Consider the following 23,902-nt stretch of genomic DNA (forward strand, 5'->3'; position numbering starts at 1 on the left):
TTCTGTTCTTTAATCAGGATGTACTATCTAGCTCAAACTGTATCATTTTATTTAAATTATTTTTTGAAAATAGAGAATATTGAATCATTTCTTGCCCACAAATAAAATGATCAACTGAGTGCAGCACTCAGTGAAAAGCAAAAACATGTACCAACTCATTCTCATTATGTCCTAGTGCCGGTGGTCTTATAATCACAATAACAGCATGTCTTGTAGTAAGTGGTTAAAATGTCTTATTTACATAATTAAATAACTAAATATTTACGTCATATTTTATATTTAGCTGTGAAGGTTCAGATTGCAAATAAACATTATGGATGAAATATATTCAGCATTGTGCCTCTTCAACAATTTCCATCATTATCAGTCAAACTGTTACAAAGTGTCTGGCAGGTGTTCAGTTCTTGAAACTGCTTCAGTACTCTGTTTCACTGCCATATTTAGCTTTTATTGATGTATAAAATAGAATTTTGTTCCTTTTGCTTGGGTAAAAAAAAAAAAAAGATCTGTATTTATTTTCTCTGTGTGAGAGATTCTAAGGCAGTGCTGATCAGATGACAAAGACTTTGAAGCCAGTTGTTATACAAAAGGTGAGAGGTTAAATGACAAATGGCAGGCGTTCTGTCTGCTCCTAATTAGTTTCAGCGTTTTTAAGTGAGATGAAGATGGAACCGGTGGTGGTTTAATGAGGAGCAGACTGGCACACAGCGCAGACATCATCTGAACGATATATCTATTTGATGTTATTTTCGCTGCGATTAAAAACATGCAAGCTTACCCTGCCAATAAATAACAATCTTTTAAAACTTTCTGGCACTTTCAATACAAGATGAAACACCGAATAAGGAAGCAACACAACTGATGAACAATGAGGGTTTTTTCTCTGCACTCAGCCTTCACGCATATTTGTCCCAACGGTGGAGATCATCCTGGTTTAGCCGCTGGGAGAAATAATGTACTTGGGTTTCAGTCTACTAACCTCTTGTTTTTGTGTTCTCAACACAGCCCTCTGGTTCTAAAGGGGTGTTATAGATCACACAATCATTGCCATGGGCTTGCCATGTCAGCCATGACTGTGTTCTAGCCCCCCTCCCCTACTGGAACCTTGAGTGACTGATGGTTTCTTGTTCTGCAATACCCAACCCCCATTCTCAGAGCACATTATCTCTCTCTCTCTCTCTCACTCTGTCTCTATCTTTCACACACACCATCTTACGTATGTGCAGTCTCCATGGTAACGCGTGGTATCACTATGGCACCGGTGGCCTAGCATGCTGCAAGCTGCTGTTGTCGTGGATTTACTGTACCAGTGCACACACAAAGAGCAGACAGCCAGGAGAGTGCTGCCAAGAGGCTGTATGGTTTTAGCAGTGTCCCTTTGAGCTTATCAGAGATCATTCCTTTTCCCCCTGATAATATTTCCCTTCATCCCCTCACACAGAGGTTAAACTAAAAATCCTGCTTTTTCAGATTGCAATGATGATATGTGGAGATATTAATTTAGTCTGACATTAAATATTCGATACAATCACGAGCACAATCCAAGTATGCAACTTTGCCCTCTATTAAACACTATGAGCAAGGTTAACCTCCCCATTTATTCAGTGTTTGCCCTTGGAGGCCTCTTTTCTCTCTGAATTTAGAAATTCATTAAACCCTCGGTGTTATCATGACAGCCTCGGGATATTAATAAGAAGAGATGGCTTTAATTGTTTGGTTATATTTAATAATACAAAGGTCAACATAATGCTCAACCTTGGCAGCAAAAAGGCCCGTCTTCTCCTTTTTCTCTGGAGTTCTGCACTCTAGTGGCCAGTGGTGGCAAAAGCAGCAGGGTGCTGCGACCCTTTGGGTCTGTGTGAAGTCCTGCGGTCCTCACTCTGTTACAGTAGATGTATATGCAGATCAAAAGGTACTTCTTGTAAAACTATACAGTTTAAGGAAGGGCAAATGCTACCCCTCCTCTCAACCCTTTTCTATGACAGCAGACGGTGCAGGTGAAGTAGGAGAAGAAACATCTTTTAGCCGCAATGCCTGTATTGTATCAAATAGAAACATGCACTATCTATACATGCATTTTAGCACGATGTATTCAAAAATAAAAATTGTTGTTTGCTGGTTGTATTTAATGTACTACTATGTCTACCGTAATTGCATCATGACTTTAGACATAATTGTTTTCCATTCTCTCATTAAATGTGTGTGTGTGTGTGTGTGTGTGTGTGTGTGTGTGTGTGTGTGTGTGTGTATGTCTGTGTGTACTAGTGTGTCAGTGTGTGAGCACAGTACAGTGAAGGTGCCCCCGGGAGGCCACAGTAGACGGGCATTCTGGGGCACTACAGTAATTAATGTACCCATGGCACATTGCTACACAAGCAACCAAAGCACACACACACACACACACACACACACACACACACACACACACACAGCATGGGAGCAGTTTCTGTGTGTGGGTGTGTGTGTGTGTAAGTGAAAGTCTTTGTGCGTCCTTGTGCCTTTCTTGCTCGTCTTCCTTATTTACAGAGTCTAATAGAGGTGTTGGTTACAGAGGTCACTACTCGTGTCTGTATTTTTTTAGATGGAAACATTATTTGCATTTGGATTAAACCAGAGATCGCTGCTTTTCCTCTTTGCTGGGTCTGATTTTTGGATGGCAGAGTTCATGTAGTATGCAATGATCTTCAGACAACTCCCACTTGCACATGAGCACACTATATAGATCTGTGGTAGACTTCCAATGAGCCAAATATAGTCCACAAATATACCAAAGATGACAAAAGAGCACTATTTTCTTCTGAGGCTTCTGCATGCAAAAGCTACAGAACAAATTATGATAGAGCAATCTGTGTAATATATATGATTAATATATATATTATATATATTTGTGCCTTTTAAAAGATTATACCTAAATGTAAGAATATCCACTCCTAAAGCCTTCTTGTTTATTTCAAATATGACTTCCTCCTTTATTTATTTTACCAGTTTCACTTGTGCTATTGAATTCTATTTTGTATTTTTCTTTCTCCATCAAACCAGCTGCACAGGATGCAGAAACAGCAAGACAGACATTATCAGGCTTATACACATTTTCACTTTCTTTAGTATCATCTTAGGTGTTTGATTAGTGCCGCTGTTGCACAGTTCAGCCTAACTCTCATCCCCTCTCTCTGTGTCCTCCTAACTGTCAGCGATAAACCCCGCCATCCTCCTGTAGGGCAAAACTGCCTGCTTGAGTGATGGTCTGGATTTACCAGTGGTGGTACGACTGAAGCAAAACCTGGGATCCTGCTTTTGTTAGCGCAGAGATCTGTCTGTTCGTGTTTGCACAGGGCAGAAGTAGAGGTATTGGTTAGTACCAGGCAGGGACACTGTGTGCTGTGGTGTAAATCAGGGAGATGTATAGAGGTTCATTATGCACATTTCTGAGAGTGAACCAGTAATGTATATCACCGGGTTGGACCGTAGTATATTTACTGTATAGTGGCATCATCAACTATTGCTGTGCTGCTGAAGGAAAGGTCACATTTACAGGGAACTGCACTTTGAATTGCCTTGTTGCTGAAAGGTGCTATACAAATAAACTTTCCCTGATTTAAGAAAGGAATTTCTGAGATTAGATACAGAATACGGCACATATAATAAACACTCTTTCTAAAATGTGACAACAGTGGGGGTTTTAGTAATTGTTGATTCTCTTTTAGTTTTCTGACACCAGCTACTCCTATTGTATTTGCCCTGCAAGGATTTCTTCGAGATCCCAGTCTCAGATTATGCATGGTAAAAGCCAGGTGTAAACACAATTCTACTTAAAGGAATTGTATTAATAAACAATACTTTTATATTTCTATTTTACTTTTATTTGAATTGACCTGTTTATTTTGTTGAATTTTTCCAAATATCAAATAAAAGCAAAAGTAAAATCTCGTCTCGACACACGTTATTACAGCAACAGCCACCCTTTAGCTACTGTAACTTTTGTTAGTTGCCAGTATTTGATGCCATTACTAACTAAAAGCAAAAAAAAAAAGTGATTACTGATTGATGTTATGTAAGAAAACATTTACAATTCATCTACCAAATAAATTGGATATCTCTATCCAATTTAAAAATTGTTTTAGTTTGAGGCTTCAATATTTTTTGTGTCAGAAAGAGTTCAACATTAAAATTAACTTGTTCAGAAATAATTTCTCAGTTATTTCTGTGTTTGTCCATACAAGAAGGGGGTCCTTTAACAGCAATATGGATCAGCTAATGGATATTAACTTACTGTAATTTCACTAAATAAGCTTAAACCACTGTGTTTATTGATTGTTTTCTACATTTTTTGAGTGAACAGACAGTTACAGTCATAACAGATTACAGTTTGTTTTGACTTGGTCAGACAAGCCTATGTGATTTTCAAGAAACCTTCCGACTGTGCCCTTGTGGTGGTGAACCAGAGGACACAAAGTCATAATAACCTTTTATTATGGCCTTTCTGTGCATGTATGGTACATAAGTGTTTACTCTCCATCACAGTAAAAATTGCCCTTATGGGTATTATTGCTTCTGTATATTAAGTCACCAGTTGTTCTTTAGATAATGATGATATAAAGCAAAGTTTAACCTTCAAACAACCTATAGTGCCCATCTTTTCTTAGAATATGTGAGTTAAAGGTTAGACTGTTCCGGCAAAGATCACTCCCTCTTTCTGCCATTATGGAGAGCCATTTATGGAGCATATCAATGACAATGAAAGGGAAAACAAATGCTCTTATCTCTATAGTATGCTTCATGTAATTTATACTACATCCCTTATTAATCAATACACTGGTATTGACCACTGAACAATTTATATCCCTATGTAGAGATTTAGGCTTTCAATACATAACCACAAAAATAAATTAACCTTTTATAAGGGCAGAAAAGTACTTGCTTCTGCATGGTTGACTGGTCAGCATAGTATTTTCACAGTATAATAAGGTATTGATTTCTTGTTTCACTCAGGTATTTGTATATATTGTATAGCTGTTTATAAAGGTGCTGCAATTCCACACTACTTTAAATTCCACACTTATTGATTAATATTCATGTGTGTAGCTCTCAGTTTTTATTTGTGAATCTGAAATGGACCGCACTTGTGCTGCCATTTAGAGTCAAATACTGGGAGTGCTGTATAAATAGTGAATAATTGTGACTTTAACTGTGAAATGAGGGCATTTTTTGATTCATAACTATAAGCTCAACATTAAATGAAGCTCATTTACATGTTAAAATGATGCCAGTCAAGCTCAAAGAGTCAGACCCTAATTTGATGTGATTGTGATTAAATAATTAATTTAAGTTATGATGCTCTGCTTAGAGTGATACATGTCTAATATACTGTATGTTGCATATTAAATATGAGGATTTTCCCTTTAGGATGGACATACTACTCTTGATAGCCAGTCCACTTGCTCCCTCTAGTGTTCACAACAGTGTATAGTCAGCGAGAGTACACCAACCCTCAGGGGCACTTATAGTGAGCCTCACTATATCTAATTATTTAGTCTATCATTGCAGTGCATCAATAAAACTGCTTTCACTTTGAAGCCAGTTTGTCGCCACGTCTATAAAGAGATATACTTTAACTTTACTTACAGGCCTAACATAATTGGACTTAATTTGAAATATAAGCATACCAAGAGACCACACATCATGGACAGTAATCTATGCCGTGGTGCTGATAAATAATCCCTTGTCAGATTTGGTCAATCTCAGTATTAGCTGGAAGATTTGTAGAAACTGCCTCTACAGTCTCACAGGACAGAGAATTGTCCTTGTTAAAAACACTTTGTCTAATGCATACTAAGGCCTGTTGTTGTCTCGGTCGTTTGTATATCGATATTTTTTTCAGTCGAAAGTGGAAAGGCCTGTATAACCGGTTTAGTCAACGCATTATCGGATCATTTTACATAATTTTTTGTAATATGAGAGCAAAGTCTTCTCTGCCCCAAGAAGGAAGTACAATCTCAGGCTGCATTTTCAATCACTTTTCCTCAATCTGACCCCGCCGAGCGCCGCCACACATCGGACATACGCCCGTGTTTGTCCGGATCAACAAGACCTCTAAATGAATGTTTAATGAGCATTTTACATCTTCCTGTTGATGGCCACGCCTCGATGCTTTCTTCTCCACTATACGCCTCTGACAGTTGTCTGGCTTGAACTTTGCTGAATGTAGACTACTCGCCTTCACTTCACCACCCGAGGACTGCAAGTATCCGAGCCACTTCTTTGGTTTAGCTGTAGAGAATCATGACTTTTCCCTTGAGAAAATCTGTATCAGGTAGGTTGCTGCTCTTCTTGAAGAATTTATGCTGTACTTGTTTTGTGTTTTTACTTCAAATTATGTTTAAGTGTTATTTAGACAAATCCTCCCAAGTTATCTTGAGTGAAATGGTTTATGAAGTTGTGCTTTTTAGTAGTGCTTGTAGTAGTGTTTTATTCTATTGATAAGTGATTGATTTTCTTGTTACTCTGCAATAGTTAACCGCCTTGGAGCTGTCCATGGTGCTGAAGTGCAGATGCCTTAAGCGCTTGACAGTTTGTCTTCTTTGTTTTGCTCTGGAGTGTTGATGCTGTTTGGTTAAGAGCTTTTCGACTGGGTTTATTCAGAACACGTGTAGGAGGTTTATATTTTAACTGTAATGTTTAGTTTACAGAATTATGGCAATATTTACTGCATTTCCATTTCGCAAGATGTCAGACTTTATTTTGCGACGCCTCATCTTTAAACAAGGCATAATGCATAATCCTGAGGTGTGTTACTGACTGTCTTATTATTAATCAGAGGTAATAAATAAAACGTCTACAACAGTTTTGGTTTGAGGACTGTAGATGGCACCATTGGTTAGGCTTTAACTGTGCTCTGTCCAGGACTGAGGAAAAGCCTGGGAGTGAAGAGGATGACAGTATCGGGTCGGAAATGACAGTCACATTAGTGTCAGAGCATAACCCTTGGATTTAGGTTTATACTGCGGCTAAAAAAAAAAAAAAAAATAGCGTCGACTCTAGCTTTTTAGGTTGGCATTTTCATCGTGTAAAATCGTAATAGCCTTCTGTAAAAGTTACGTGAGGATAGACGTCTTAAAGGTGGAAAGGCACAGGTTTTTATATGTTTCCTGAGTTATATTAATTATGTGGGAGTTTATCATCGGCTTAAGGCTGTTTGCTTCTTATTTCATCACACTACTTATTCCTCAGTATTCGTCTTAAACACCGCTGACGTCTGATGGTGGCTACCTGCTGTCTCTCTCAGTGATCTTGATGTTAAAACGGGCAATATAATTATAGTAGTTGTTATTCAGTCAATCATGTTTTAAGGCAGGAAATTCATGTAGTCTACGGCTGGTTGCTCACCCTCACCCAAGTTTGAAATATACATATAAAGCCTAATTGTAAACGTTCTTTTCCGTGACTTTATGTCCACTGTTGTCTATTAAACATCCGTATCTGTGATATTGTGATATCCCCCATCTCTATCTTTTTCCTATTTACCATCTCCCCACCCTATCTCCTTTACGCCGTTTGATATGAAATTTGAAATATCACAGATGACGGCCTACATGGAGATATTCATTTTTCTAACTCACATGCACTGCCCTGCACACTGACAGGGTTTAGTGTCTCTGTAGTTACACTCCCTGTCCTCTCTCTCCTCCCCACTGCTCATTCTCCAGGTTGTAGGTGGGATGCTCTCAGCAGCACATTGAGTCTGTGCTTTGCGTTGGGCTCGGATACTGCATCCAGAATGAGGCGCCTCCTGCTATTACATTGCGTTGCCTCGATTCAACAAAAGAGAGAAAACAAATGGAATCTCCTTAGTGATTCGCTCACATCCTCTGCGCTGTCTTTCTAAAACGCGGTGTAAGTCTCTTTCTTACAGCAGCAGCAGCAGCTTCAGCAGGGCATTAGGCAAACTGCAAACATTTTCCCGGCGTCTGCAAACAGGTGTTTCCATCCTATGGCTGCGCATTAAGCTTCATTCACGACTACCTGTCTACTCGACTACCATGTGCGCGGCCATGTAGTTCAATGGAAACCGCTTACAGAGAATGGCTTTGTGCGTATTTGTTTTGATGCCGAGAAAATGACACAGTTGGAGGAACATGCAACGTGCTGTGGTGAAACTCTTTGTACAGCTTCACGGTGGAACGTTTTGTTTTTATTTTTGGTTAAGTTTCACTTTTTTCTCGGAGATACAACGGACAATTCCTGAATAACGCCCAAATTCACGAAAAAATGATTCATTTGGACATCATCTAACGGGCTTTACCGCACTACTGGGACTGTTTCATTGTCTACTATTTATTGTCCACTTTGCAAATTCCTTGTTATTTAACGAACCGTGGTAGTTGTCACCACTGCTCCTGGACGGTTTCTCTCAAAACTCAGTTTTCTGGATTCAAAGGGGGTGATTATTTTCACTCTACTCCGGAAGTTTTTTCCACAGCGCTGCCAAACTGGCCATGGCTGCAGCGATTGCCAGCTCCCTCATAAGGCAGAAAAGGCAGGCCAGGGAGCGGGAGAAGTCTAATGCCTGCCGCTGCGTAAGCAGCCCCAGTAAAACCAAAGGAGCCTGTGAAAAACCTAGTCGACTGAACGTTTTCTCCAGGGTCAAACTCTTTGGCTCCAAGAAGAGACGAAGGAGGCGACCAGGTCTGTTGTGCAGTTTCATCAGGCCATTATCCTTACGATCACTAACTCCTCATCTATTATAGGGAGCCATTGTATTTCAAAACTCACCTTAAAACATAGTATATACAAACTACTGCTCTGTTTTTGTGTAAGATTCAAAAGATTAATGACTCTGCCAAAGTTGGTGGGAGAATGAGGGGGCTCCCTTATGAGGTTTGTCCACAGAGAAATCACCTTTAGTGTCTAAGGCTGTGCTGAGGGATATATTAAACTGATGCTTCATCTTTCACAGTCTACTTAATCACACTACAATGGACTAGATACACAAACGTGCTTATTAATTAGATTAATTAGATTTTGGAAATCACTAAAGGCTTCACTGTCACTACAAGGCATTGCCAGTGGTGTATCCAGGAAATTTTAACTGGGGTGGCCAAGATGGGACACAGAGTCTGTGGGGTGGCCATGGCATAGTGAACCTTAATGAATGGCAGGTGATCAATGTACAAAATAAATGTACAAATGTACAAATAGAGATGTTCAATGCATTGCATTGCTTCAACGTAGGCACACATAAATCATAATTGAATTCCAAAATTTGTGTTAGCATCCATTGTAATGTTTGTACTCAAAGCCACGTTGTTGTTTTTACATTTTATTATACAGCCATGCTGACCACCCACAACTAAAGTTATTATTACAACCTAGAACAGCACTAATATGCAACTACCATTCTTTGCAGTTTTCTGTTCCATGTTCATTATGTTTTCCATTTACACACTCACACCTTTCCACCTATGTGATAAATAAAACTTGAGTTGAGTTGGTCAGGATAGGCTACACATCTTCTAAGAGCTGTTTTCCTCCAGTGGAGTAAATATATGTTACAGGTTCAGAATGAAGCTCTGGGTCCAAACTGGTGCAACACATTTATTCACAATAGTTACCTGTGCAAGACATATTTAAAACACTTGTGTGTACAGAGTAGAACACAAATTACAGTATACAGCATTGAACAGGATAACACAATTATAATAGATTTATAATATATATGAAGAATGTGATGAAGAGGACACTGAGCAGCTTCCAGGTGCCACCAGAACAGAACAGGACCTGAGCCACGTGAACTCCATCATCATGGAGACCTGGCCGGAGAAGAGACAAGAAAAGGCATTATTCATACAGGAGAGAGAGAAGGATAAAGGCATCATTCAGAGAGAGAGAGACATGAAGTGAGGCTGAACTGCTGCAGGATGATGAACCAGATCCAAAACTACAGGACATGGCACCAACAGCCAGGGAAGCAGAACGGTTCCAGGATGGATGCTGGTCCAGCAAGAGATACCTTAGAAACAAGAGAGGACAGGAGGAGAAAATAGGGAGAGATGAGTTAGGGGCACACAGCTCAGACACCCATGTGCTTGTGGAACAAACAAACAGAAGGTTAGAGAAATGCAATGTTTATCAGAACGGTTGTAATAATCAATAATTTTGTCAGCAGGACAGTGCTTAATGAACTCATTGAGACAGAAACCGACCTGCCGTGCAGTACAAGGTCGTGTTTCATATCATTGTGGTGTCAACTCAGCTTGCATTGGCTCTACTATCTCAGAACATCTACATGTGTAAACTATACCTGAACATTTTCTGCACAAAACAGAAACAATATTAAGCATACACAATCATAAACATATTTTCTCATCAGCATGAGTAACACTCTCTTATATTCCATAGATGTCTCTTACTCAGTTCAACTAATGGAAAACATCACACTACACCTTTAACTGTGTTCGTTGAATGACCTCGGCAGTCTAACCAGCCCTGTTGGCTAAGAAATATAATAAACTTCATTTTCCAGCCTACATCTCTACAGGCTCCCAGGTTTAACTTGGCTGGTTAACTGCCTGTATTCTAGCAATAATCTCACTCTTATACTCTCTGAACATAAATAACATTATCTACATGACACAGTAAAACGCTATTAACAAAATTGAACAAACTACTGTGGTGGGTGTAAACTAAACACTTCACAGGCTTTGTTGTATCGAAATGGCTGTTAATGCTGTCTATTAACACACATTAGACTGTGAATAACATATGCTAATCGCCAATGCTAATTGCTAGTGTGAAACGCTAATGCTTCCAGCACATACACATATCTAGGCCCCACATGTACATCCAAATCCACATTGTATGCACCTCCAAAGCAATGTCCACAACACTTACAATACAGGTGTTCACTCTATTTTTTCACTATAACAGTCACATTATACTTTTCTTACCTGTGCAAAACATATTTAAAACAGTTGTCAGCATGTTATTCATATTATTGTGGCATTAGCTCAGCCTGCGGTCACTGTGACCGGAGTCCATCATGTATTTTCGAATTCAAGACTTGCTTTTTTCTGACTTGTGGTGAAAAGTTCACAGACTAGAGATCAGCTCTCACGGCCTCAGTCCTACCATCACTATTGTTATTGGAAATGGTAAACTGGCCCTTAATCAGCTGATCAGCTGTAATCATTGATTGATTGATCAGCATCTGTCCTGCCTTATTGTGTTAATGAACTTGACCAACGACCATGGTCAGATCAGGTGGCCAGTAAGATTTTAGGGGTGTCCGTGGCCACTGTGTTATTTTTTTCCCCACCAGCATTCTGCAAAGACCCATCCCTACTCTGCCTCTGAATGGCCCTGACCCTGATATTCTTACCCTTACCCTAACCATCTCCCTACTCATGCCTAACCAATGAAGGCAACGGGCACTAGCCAATCAGAGGCAGGGTAGGTCGGGTCTTCGCAGAATGGGGGTAGGAAAAAAAAAGGCGTGGCCACCCCTTAAATCACCATTAGTCACTGCTCGATCTCAAAATTAAATTGAATAATCAGCGTTTGTTTTTTTAAGTCTCCAAAATGGATTGTGACTTTTGATACATGGTACGCATATGTTGACTATAATTTAAATATAATTTAATGATTAATCTAGAAGAAGGAGAAATTCCTAACTTTTATGTAGAATTTTAAGCAGACCTCATAATAAGCTCAATAAATATCAGTTCTTAGTCACTTACTGAAAAAACTACTTGTCACATAAGAAGAATTAAGTGATATGTGGTTTCTGAGCTCCAAGTGAAATGATAACTTTTAAGTGTATCCCCAGAGATCTGAGCCAGCTCTTATGAAAGTATTCCTATTATAGCAATGACAATGAAAGGTGTGTGGCAGTCTCTTTGGTCCAAAGCACTCACAGCGTCACAAATCCAGTGCACAAGTGACCACAGCTGCATTTCTGATCTGGTCACATCTCTCACAGGCCCGAAGCCCACCGTTTGTCAGTTGTGTCAGTTACTTGATGTCTGCAGACATGATGACTGCACTGCCTGACTAAGCGAGCTCTGCTTTTTTATTTAATTCCATCCACTTTCATTCATTTAAAAGCTGTCTTATAACACTGCATATGATGCACCTGGAAGTTAAGGTGCATTTTTATGCAATAGTTTAACTAACATACAGTTTTTGCTCCCCTCTCACTCCCAATTTACATTTCTATCCTGTGGAGGAAGCAATGAGTGCCAAGGAGAAGGCGTTGTCTGTGTGCGACTTACACATGGTGTCTCACCAAACACAAAGAACTGGCCACAGTGTGGACTGTCAGCATATGTTGTTTATTTGGTAGTGTGCAAACGGTCTCGGTCGTGTGTGTGGTTATAACACATGCTGACATAATGCACATTCCTCAATGTGTGTGTAAAAAGCGCCCAATTGTAGATCCGATGCATATCTTCAAGCTGCGATACCTTTTTTTTATCTAGTTGACACAACTCAGTAATGAAATTTACAAAGTCAAAATGATCACAATATTCCCAGTATACGCACTGGATAAACCTTCAATGCAGCAAAAGTAACCTTAGTGAGGCTAGAAATGGCAGTACTGAAAGGTAAGTGAGATGAAAGGATAGATGAAAGGTGTGGTAAACCACTTTAAAGGACACTCCACAAGGGACAGTAACCAGGGAATGGAGAGCACTTAGCTCTTATCAGACATTACACTGATGTAAGACAGACTGCCCAGTCACTTCAAAAGTAAATGTAAATGCTCTGCTACTTAAAACTATTGTTTTTTTAAACTTATTGAGGCTGAGTTTTTTATTTTGCTATATTAGCATATAGCTTTTGCCCATTTGATTAGTAAAACTATTGCTATTCCCATTATTCTACATTTGGTTGTGTCCTCTGAGATATTTGAAAAATACAGCTCCTTCATTATTTCAAAATTTGCGATAGATTCATCACAAGTGCCATTATTTGGACCAAAATTTGATTATTTTTCTGGCATTATACCTATATTGAACAATTCACTGTAGAGAGTGACTGGAAGCATTGAAAGAGAAAGAGAGGATGACCTGCAAGAATTTTCCTCAGCCATCTTACATCATTGAGCCACCACAGAGCCCCTAAAGCCATTTTTAAATTCGATATCATTTGCTCTTGACCATCTATGGCGTTATTTTTCTCAGTTGTCAAGCACCACTGTTCCACTTTAGAGAAAGGACAGAAGCAGTTTGCCAGTGTGGACACATCAACATTGATAAAGCTGTAGCTCTTAGAATTTTAGCCATCGAAATGCTATTACTGCACTATCAATTTTTTTGGCTGATGTTACAATTCTCCTTTCAACCTTCATAGCTGAGGAGTAAAGCTCAAAGCAAACAAAGTTCAAAATTCTCTCTCAAAATACAAATAGCATATTTTTTTTTTCCAGATCTCAGTGTTTGAATTAGAAATGTATGTTTTGGGTCATGTTTGCTTGATTCACAGATGTCTCAGCCTATCACAGTTAGCCGTGCTGATCACTGCTTTTTGCTTCAGTAACTTCCAAAATGGCAGCAAACTCAAACTGAAGCTTCAAAATGTCCCTTTTGAAAGCCGAATGGCATTATGTAGCCACATTAATGTTTTATTACAGTCTGTGGTTTCATTCTTCTGTCTTCCTGTTTCTGTTTCCCCTCTGCTTCCACAGAGCCCCAGCTGAAGGGGATTGTGACGAAGCTGTACAGTCGACAAGGTTTCCACCTGCAGCTGCAGGCAGATGGAACCATTGATGGAACAAAGGAAGAAGACAATGGTTACAGTAAGTTTCTCTCTAATCTTTTGTTCCCTCCATTTTTTTATCACACATATACTGCCATGCTGTACTGCTGGTCAGTGGGCACCTTGAACCTTTCCACTGTCAATTCCGTGTATGACATGTTTTAGCTATTCACCATTTATCTCCATTACATCTGCCATCAACTTTGTGTTGACTTGAACACTGCATTCATGCCCCTTGGTGGAGTTTCAGAGACAGTGTAGGTTTGCTTTGCTTAGATTTGATTATAAATACTTCATTCTATTTTTGAGTGCAGTCAAACAGCATCCAAACTGTTAAAAACTACTTATTTTTATATTTATTCACTCCTGCGGATAAACAGTCTTGATTAATTACGTAAAAACAAACAAAAAAACTTCTTCTTTCCCAGTGCATCTCAACAAATTCAAAAAGCGCTGCAGTGATGTGTAGCTGTTTAATTTTGTCACCTCAAAGTCATTCTAAAGCAACCTGAACACAAATAATGACTTTTTACTTCCCTACACACTGCCTCTGTGGTGAGAGCCAGTTTTGTCTTATATATATTGATACATCCCTATCATTGCCACTACACCCACCAGCTCTTTGTTTTCTAATAGACAGATTAAAGAGGAGATCAATGTAGGAGTAACAGCACAGCCACTCGTCAAGTAACAATGCACTAGAAATGGACCACTTTATAATTAGACAGTGCAGTCAACACGACATGCTTTTGAAGATTAGAACAGTGCAGTGGTTAGTGACATATATGGTATCACTTTGACTCCATACCAAAACAATATTGTTGAGAAAAAGAGCTGCATGGCACACTGAAACAGGTTTGATGTACTACTTGCCTTGTTATTCAGACACTTAGCGGATGTAAACACTTCTAGCGCCTTTGAATTAATGGCTCTGTATTCAATTAGTCCCTTTGCGGTGATGGCGTGTGTATCTTACATATAAATACTAGCTCTGCGCAAGTGGGATGTTATCTAAGCAGTGCAACACCTTGTAATTTGAGTAGACTTTGTTTCCTAAATGAAATAATAGCATAGTTAAAGGGAAACTTTTTAATATATGCAAATGAACAATATTTAACTTCCCTCCCTGTTGCCTGCACCCAGAACTCCCCACTGGCATCATTTGCTGGCAAAAGTCCGCCTGATGACGCATTTTGCATCATCCGGCTGACTTTTGCTGGACTTTTGGAGATCTGCATTAGACTACAAACTATGTTTCCTCATTTTCAGTGGTGGTGCCTTCAAGGTAAAATGTGGGTCTCCCAAAGCGCACCCGTCTACCATGTTATGCAAGCAATAGGGAAAAGCAGACCCTAAAATATCATACTGCTAAATACTTTAAAATATCAGTATATTTGGTAGAATGCTACTTTCATGATATGAGGTTGGATATTGCACTGTTGAATCAGACACAGTCTGGAAGAGGAAGCTAAGCTAAGTTGCTAATTTTTTTCTGTGATTCATCCAGAAGAGCTCTAACACAAACAAACAACTAGCTTTACAATATAATTTTAGAGCAGAGATCTGGCATCACTATTACAACTTATGAGGGTGAATATAGTGCTGTATTATCAGACAAAACAATATGGAGGACGAAGCAACCATGGGAGCTGTAACAAGGCCAGCTGAGAGAGAGGCGCTACAGCTGGAGAGGCTGCTGCAGCATGACCACTGCCCCCTCGGTGAGGATTGTCAGGGAGAATGGAAACAGACTGAAAACTCTGCGCTGCAACAAACTTTGTGGTGCTTTGGTAAACCTAACTTTTATCTATTTTGTCCGATTTATTGTCGCACAAAATAGGTAAAAGAAATAGTGGTTAGGATGAGAAACACCGGTATGATATATCCAGACTCGATGAGGAAAAACGTTTTGTAAATAAACCTCAGTAAAGATATATAATGCTGCTCACTTTGTCTAACTGGCTAGTCGTAAGCACATCGTGAATAGCTCACTGGAAGCTCACTGGACAAGAAGCGTGCAATCCATTCTGGTTGTTGTAGGATTAAGAGCGTTATGGGGAATCTACAGCCTTTTTCTCCGTTTTCTCTAGTCATAGGGCTCCATTTCTACCACAGAGGTGACCTAGTTTTAAGAAATCATCATATTCCCGGCGTGAATTTTTCCTTTAAGCCCGAGTAGAAATCTCTGAAATGAAAATGTTATACACACACACACATATATACAGACAATATTATACTACACTTCAAACACCAACCACCGCACCCATTATGTCTGCATGGACTCACTTTCCTGTTGACTTACATAACAACTGTCCCGCATTGGCACCAAAATAGTTTTTGAAGAGAATATTAAAGAGTGCTGCTGAATAGGAAAAGGAGAAAGAGTGAAGCTCTTTGCACTGCTCCAAAAATAGCGTTGTTAGGCGCTGGGTGCGCTTGTCTCCATGGTGACGGAGAGCGCAGTCCTCTTGGAGCTACTGGTGTCTTGTGATGGTGGGAGAGGACCTACTCAAATGTGCACACACATGCACACACACACAAAACCAAGGATTTGATCTTTGCTACTGTAGCTTGCTGAGGCGACAGACTGGCTGTGGTAATAAAGGAGTTTGATATTTCTGTGACATTTTCATTAAGAAGGCAAACAATATCAGAAATAACAAATCCAAGTCTCGTAAATCCCAGTGATTTCCCTCCCATTTCACACAATATCAACCAAACTGTGAGGCCACTCCAAGTTCTTTAATTTGAAAAAAAGATGTTCAAATTGCAATTCGTTCTCAATTTCCACTCTTGTCTTTGTAAACAGATTCAAAGGTTTGTTATAATGCCCAGTTTTCCAAACTGGAATGAAGATACAGTAGCTCCCAAAATCAGGCAAATAAATTGGGCACATCATCAAAATCATCTGATTTGTAGTTCATATGCATGTAGGCTAATTTAATTGGCCACCGATTGTTTAACTACTATTTGTTTGAGTTTCCAAGGTTGACTCCTTTTGTAAATTTGCTTGTATCTATCATGTCTTTCCCTAAACATTGGACACTTTTCTGTGTTTCTAATTTAACCATAAAAGGAGTTGTCATCTTTTTTTCTAATAAACACAAAATGTGCTTTCTGTGTTTCCTCAGCATAAAGTAGTCTAAAAACAGTGTTATCCTTTCAGTCTTACATTATTTACTTAATTCAAGTCACTCTTCAAGTCACCCGATTTTCCTCAGCCAAAGAGCCACTGCATTTGAATTATAATCAGACCGCAGAAGTGTTGTGTAATGTTGTCACAACAGCTTACTTTTTAGCTCCAATACTATCTTGTGCTGTCATACTCAGGCTGCTCTAATTGCAGGCATTCTTCTCTCAGAATGAGTAAGAGATAGGATAAATGTTTAAAATGTGCTTAGCCATTGCTGGGAACCTTCAGGTTTATTGTCACACTGAATTGCTCATGACTCCTAGGCTGTTAGTGGGTGGAACTGAGACACGGAGACAGCCTGCAAGCAATCGTGAAAACTGTACCTCAGGCCTCCTCACCCTTCTTATTCATTGTGCCTCTCTGCACCAGGAAAGGTCTGTGAGTGGGTAGCAGCCCTGTCACCCTCTTCAGTGTGCTCAGGTGTTTCTAGGAGGCAGGAAGTAATTGAGTTTCCCCTCTTGAAAATCTCCATCAGTACACCGACTGGAAATCCTTCTGAAATGAAGTGGACTGCAGATGTGTACGTGTGCATTGTGGTGGGAGTATGAAGGGAGAAACCACAGTGAGCGAGGCAGAGTGAGAAAGGTGCAATTATATAGACAAGAACTGCTCATGCAGCAAGAATGTTTCAGGAGAGAAAAAAAAATCTTCAAATCTAAAACCATGCTATACACAAGAAAAAAGGATACAAGATGTATTTACACAGATCCAAATTTTGTTTGGCATAGTAGTGAGGAAAGATTCCTTCTGAAAACACCACCTCACATCCCCGCTAGCTGGGTACACAGCAGAGACAAGATAGATCAATCAGAACAATGGTTGTGTCTGTAACCTGTAAGCATGAATATCTGGCAAGAAATTGCTCAGCCTCTGCACTGCCGTGTTGAAGAACTCATCAGAAAGTAGCTAAATTTGTTAAAATGAATAAAAACAAGAGCTGTAACTCTTAGTTGATTAATCGGTTCATCGATCGCCAAAAAATCAATCTACAACTATTTTGATAATCAATGAAATAAAAAGTCTTTTTTAAGCAAAAATTCTCTTCTGCAATGTGTGGATTTGCAGCTTTTCTTTGTTTTATATCGTTAATAACTGAATATCTTTGGGGCTTTGACTGTTGGTTGGGCAAAACAAAACATTTGATGACATCACCTAGGACATGAAGAAAACATGATGGACATTTATCAGTATTTTCTGACATTTTATAAACAAAATAATTAATTGAAAAAATAATCAGCAGATTAATAGATAATGAAAGTAATTGTTTGTTGCAGCCCTAACTAAAACAACCCAGTTATGGCATGCTCTTTCCAAGTTCGTCTTCTCTGGAAGACCTGTGTACTCTTTATTTGTAATGATCACCTGATTTCTTTGGTCTCCCATGTCTTTAGTTTGAGACCCTCCAATCATTTGTTTAGAATTTTTTGGAAGCGATTTGTTGTGAACTTGTCATTATATAATTATGCACGTATACTAATAATAAGTATAGTTTGTATTAGGATTGACATAAGATGTTCTTAGTGCATCTGAGTGCAGAGAAGGTGCTGACACAACATTGCCTTTTGTTACCATAGTGATGGAATACAAATTTAGCATACAGATCTATCATTCGTTTGTCAGCTTTACACATGCACAAGATTATTGTACAGTAAACCTAAAAATACTGCAGATACCAAGGTTGTAAATAGTAAGTCCTATCTGTATGAGATATGCATTTTTCTGGCAGCATCTGTTGTACATAGCAGCCAAAGCAGGCATCACCAGATACTCTCCCAGAAAAGATAAACCAATCTGTCGTCAAGCTTGAGACTGGTGTGTCTTTCCTAGGGAGCCATCTTTTAATCAGTATACTGTTATATGGCTCTCACAAACCACTATATGTGTTTGAAAAGCGGTGCAATTTAGTGGGAGTTGAAGTTAGTTAACAAAGTAACTCAACCATATTGTACTTGAGAATTTAATTGAGCAATAAAGATGCATGCTGTGGTGACTCTCCAATATGCAAAAACACTGCACCAGTAAGGAAAAGTCAGTTTCAGGAGAGAGCATCTTTTATTTAATTACTTTATGGACACAAGTTCAGATTGTATAATGAATATGTAAAAAATGGTAAATGCTTAACATTGAGAACTCATGCTATTGGGTATTTTACTGCAGACTAGACTAAAGCACTATATGTTTGACAGTTGTTTTAGAAACGTTGCTTCTTTTAAATAGATTTGTGGGATCTTTACCTGTCCAAAATCCTAACATTCTTTTGTTGTTATTGATATACTAAGATTGTTATATTATTATAAATGTGTCACTTGGGACATGACAACAGAAATAAAAAACAGACGATTGTCTCAGAGAGAAATGGAAGACAGACAATCAGAACAAGTGAATCTGGGACTTAAATGCATTTCCCATTGAAACAAGTATACTGTATGCTCACAATGCCTGTTTACTCTACCAAGTATTATGCATTCCTATCACTGTTGTTTACAATGAAAGCCCAGAGGGAATGGTAAATGTAAATGGATTGTATTTACAGTACTGTCTATAGCAATTTTCTACCTTAGCAGACAAAGTGCTTCTCATTCACCTCTTCACATACACACTGACACACTGATGGCGGCAGAGCTGACGTGCATGGCGCGGTCCTGACTATCGGCTGCAATCAGGGTTCAGTGTCTTGCTCAAGGACACTTTGACATGTAGACAGGAGGAGGCAGGAATTGCACCACCAATTGAACCACCAACCCTACAATTACATAGTGCACGAGCCACAACCACCCCATGAATCAGGACGTCTGCAGTGTTAAAGTGATGCAGGCAGATGAAATAGACCATCACAAAGCCTCTATAGTGCACTTAGCTCAAAGGAGATTGCAGATAGGGATCTACAAAGTGGTGGAAAAGAGGACTTATAGTAAGGGCACACTATGACTCACAACTCAACTGATATGAGAATGCAAGTTTAATATTGTCTATATATAGTATATATAATGTGTCTAAACCCTGGCAGTCCCTATCCCAATGTGTCTCAACAAGCAAGAGGGAAATATCAGAAGAATGTTATCATTCTCCTGTGGATTCTAATTTATTTGGTTTTATCAAAGGGGTAAAACAAAAAATCCACAGCAGTGGTGATAGCATCACTGTTTGGGATGCCATCACCACATGGCCCATGGGTTCCCTGCCAGCATCTTATGATACCCACGCACACAACACTCATATACAGTATAGGCTGACATTAATTAGGTAGAGGTGTACCTCATTGACCAGCTGGGCTGCTGTGGCTCTCTCAGCCTCACGACTTGCACTCAGCCCCGCTGGTCACAACCTGGTTTATATATGTGTGTTCTACAGAAAGAACAGAGGTGTGCAAGTGCATCCTGTTTTGCTGTGTGAATGGAGAGGCAACAAAACAACAATGCAACAACACAGCTAAAACAACTACCTCATACATTTGAGTAGTGATACCATTTATTTAAGCAAGCAGAATTTTATCAGTTAAATCGAATTTGCGAACACGCCACTAAATGCTTCGTCCTCTTTGCTGTATTTTGACCATGGAAACTGATGGCATTCAATGCCGTGATGCTGTGTCACATCAGGTCCATAGAGCAGCATTGTCAGATAACAGCATCACAACTTACATTTAGCTATACAATTTGAATTTGTCTTTATATTCGATTTTTAATCTCTAAAAATTTTACATATTGTGTTTGTAATACTTAGGTTTAACTTTATACAGCCTGTAATTTCAGTTCATTTGTGTGAATATAAAACATTATGAGATGCATCAAGTCAACTTTTTCTTTGTTTCTGATTTTGTTTTTTGACAAAAAAACAAAAGCAGTGTTAATTTTGCAACTTTTGTCATTGAACATTTCTCAGATGCTTCATATCACATGTGTTACATCTATTACAATCAATAAACAAATAAGAAATTATGGTAGCTGCGTATAAATACAGTATGTTTAGAATTTCTTTTATTCATTGCCTCATTCTTTTGTTTTAGTGTTTAACTGAGGTGAAAATATATCCTTTAACTTTTGTCTCTGTCTCTCTTTGTCTCTTTCCAGCCATGTTCAACCTTATTCCAGTGGGGCTGCGAGTGGTGGCCATCCAGGGGGTGCAGACCAAACTCTATCTGGCTATGAACAGTGAGGGCTATCTGTACACATCAGTAAGTGTCTCACTTAATACATTTATGAATATATGTGTGCATGTGTGTATAGGATGGGGTCCCGGGCTCTATGGTAGGTAGCTGATCTATCCAGCTCTATGCAGACAGAATGTCGGGTCTCAGTTACTATGGTGACATGAGCACTGGGAAGAAGCACAACAAAAACATGTGAAGGAGAAGATAGATCTTTAAAAGAAAAACAATTATTTTGTGTTATATGATATTCACTTCTTGTTTTTATTTCTATTATTTGTGGAAATGGGTAACTCACTCTTACCGTGCCCACTTAGACACAACATCATCCGAAGCCCGATGAAAGAACGGCATCATTTTCTGATATAATTCAGTGTCAATAGAAAGTTCAAGGATTGTGTAAGCAGGCGGAGCAGTGTCATATCCGATTGTGGCAGCTGGCTCTTCATCTTTGATTAAATGTGCAAGGTTATGAATAATTCAGTTGCAGGCCGAACGATGTTCCTGTTCATCTCCCTCCCAAATGCCACCATCGCATTGTGTGGCAGGCGTCACTGAGGAGACTGACAGGCTGGTGGATTGTGCACCCAGAGGGCATTCACACACATACACTGTTGGCAGACAATCCACATAGTCAAATTAGTAAAGATTGTTCTGTATGGTTAAAGGTCTCAGTAGGCAGGGAAAATCCTGATTGATAGAAACAAGCTTAGAAACAGCAAAGAAAACCTAATGATCTTGTAGCTTTTTATTCTGCAGCTGCTGCTGACATATTATCTATTACAGACTTGGCAGTAATGTGTTGAAGGATGAAAATTGGCCCTCTGGCCTCTCTGTCCCCTGGTCTCACTCTCTCATACACACACACACACACACGCAAACACACAAATACATTAATGAACATGGTTGATAAGGTACTAGAAAGCTGGTAACCGATCAGCTGCCACTGACAGTTAAGCATGAAAATTGCATGAACTAGCACGATGCCGTTCAATTGCAATGTTGCCAACATTAATAACTAAAATTTATTTGACAGTAATAAATGTAAATAATAGACTGATATCACCCAGTGCAGATACATAATCGCTGTAACAAATCACTTCAAATCACTGTATCACTGTAATGATAACAGTGTTTATATTTCAGCCCAGCACATGCTGTAGGCCAAGCCTTGAGTGACTGTGTCAATACCCTCAGGTTCCATCTGACTCTGGCTGAGTTTCAGACATCTAACTGAATCCATATCAGCTTTGAGAGTACTGTTCTGTTGTTTAGGCTATGCTCAGACCTTCCTATGGAGGAATAACAAAGTGATTATTTCTGTCAAGGGATCAACAACATTTGTCAACATGTACATAAATATATTCCAATACTTGTTACATAAAATATCTAGCATATTTTTAAGTCCCCCTCAATTTAAAAATATGTTTTACTTCAGTTGGATGTCTGCACTTCACTATTCAGGAGGATATAATTTGACACTAGAAGGCTGCTTTCACATTCAACTGCTGACAGACGAATGTTTCTCTGCGCTCACCGAAAAAACTTTAAGACCTACAAGCATGATATGTGACATCACAACTAGTTTGGAAACAGATTCTGGATGTTTTAATGATGGAGAAGGAGTAGATGTAATTTTAACGATGTGATGACGAAGATAATCTGATTTTTTGATGTGGAAAAACCACAGACACAAATTATTATTCAAAGTAGAGTACTTTATATTAATCTTAAAACATGTCTGGAGGGGATTGTTAAACATATCCAATACTAAATGTTATATTTTCAATTTGAAGACCAATAGTTTTGCAGTTAAAAGAGTGAAGGTTTATTTATCAATATGAACACAGAAAAATAATCAGCCTGAAAAAAAATCTGAGAACAACTGTGTTGTTTTACCTGTCGTTCAGCAGGTAATAGTAAGTAAAACCAATTTAACTGCTGTCCATAGCAATGTAAAGGTCTTTCCAAATATATTCTAATAATTTAATCAATCCATCTAATTTCTAGTCAACAATTATGTTTAGAAAAAGAGATCTCATTCCATGTACAGTAGTATTTGTAAGACCAAAAGAATGACAACATAATCACTATAGCATGTTGTGAATGTTGTATGGTCTGCCTATAATTACATTTTAATGAGCGCTGGCAATTGTTTGACAACATATCCATGGGGGCTGCCCCAGCTAAGCATGCCTTGGGGGAATATACAGAAATAATTGAAATAAAACATACTCCTTCGACCCCTTCCCCCACACACATTCATATGCTGTATTTAACATGACTCCCCAGCAGTCCACAGCTCCCAGTGAGTGATTTTAATGATATGAGCTTGGCTGTCAGTAATTAAGCATATGCAGCAAGCTGTAAGATTAATTTGATAAAGATGGATCCTGCTGGCAAAGGCTCTATAAACATTAGCAGCAGTAGAAGTATTGGCCTATTTCTGAACTGCCTTTTGCAGCCTACGTTTTAGGAAAAAAGTGGACGGCCAACTGCTTACGACAACCTTAGAACAGCACAATATGCTTGCTAAATTTTAGTCTTGTTTCCATCTGTTGCACTTCAATGTAACAGCTCTTCTCAGAGTCTTCAGTGAAATCTTGATGCACAATGATGCAGGAGAATAATCTTTTACTGTACTGTAGAATCTAAGTGTGTACCTTTTCACACTAATGCAGTGTTTAGTTATCTCTGGACCAGCCCAGAAGTGCTTCTCGTCCTGCCTCACTGACAGTTTTCAGTTGCTGTCATTAACAATGCATTCTCATGTGCAACTCTGTCTTACTGTGTACCCCAAGGTTCTGTCC

At 39.0% G+C, this 23,902-nt stretch overlaps 1 protein-coding gene across 5 annotated transcripts in view; it reads left to right on the top strand.

Moving 5' to 3' along the window:
- The window catches only part of fgf13a (fibroblast growth factor 13a), a 117,401-nt gene that overhangs the window by 77,314 nt on the left and 16,185 nt on the right, over nt 1–23,902 (top strand). For 3 of the 5 annotated variants that reach the window (XM_067599616.1, XM_067599614.1, XM_067599615.1), the window contains exons 4-5: nt 13,682–13,792; nt 21,016–21,119. In XM_067599616.1, coding sequence (XP_067455717.1) covers nt 13,682–13,792; nt 21,016–21,119 — 215 coding nt within the window. Of the gene's footprint in view, nt 1–6,163; nt 6,311–7,743; nt 8,683–13,681; nt 13,793–21,015; nt 21,120–23,902 lie in introns of those variants that run through there. The other 2 variants (XM_067599618.1, XM_067599617.1) reach the window with 2 other exon arrangements.

Source organism: Thunnus thynnus, chromosome 9 (genome assembly GCF_963924715.1).
Source record: "Thunnus thynnus chromosome 9, fThuThy2.1, whole genome shotgun sequence".
NCBI lineage: Eukaryota > Metazoa > Chordata > Actinopteri > Scombriformes > Scombridae > Thunnus > Thunnus thynnus.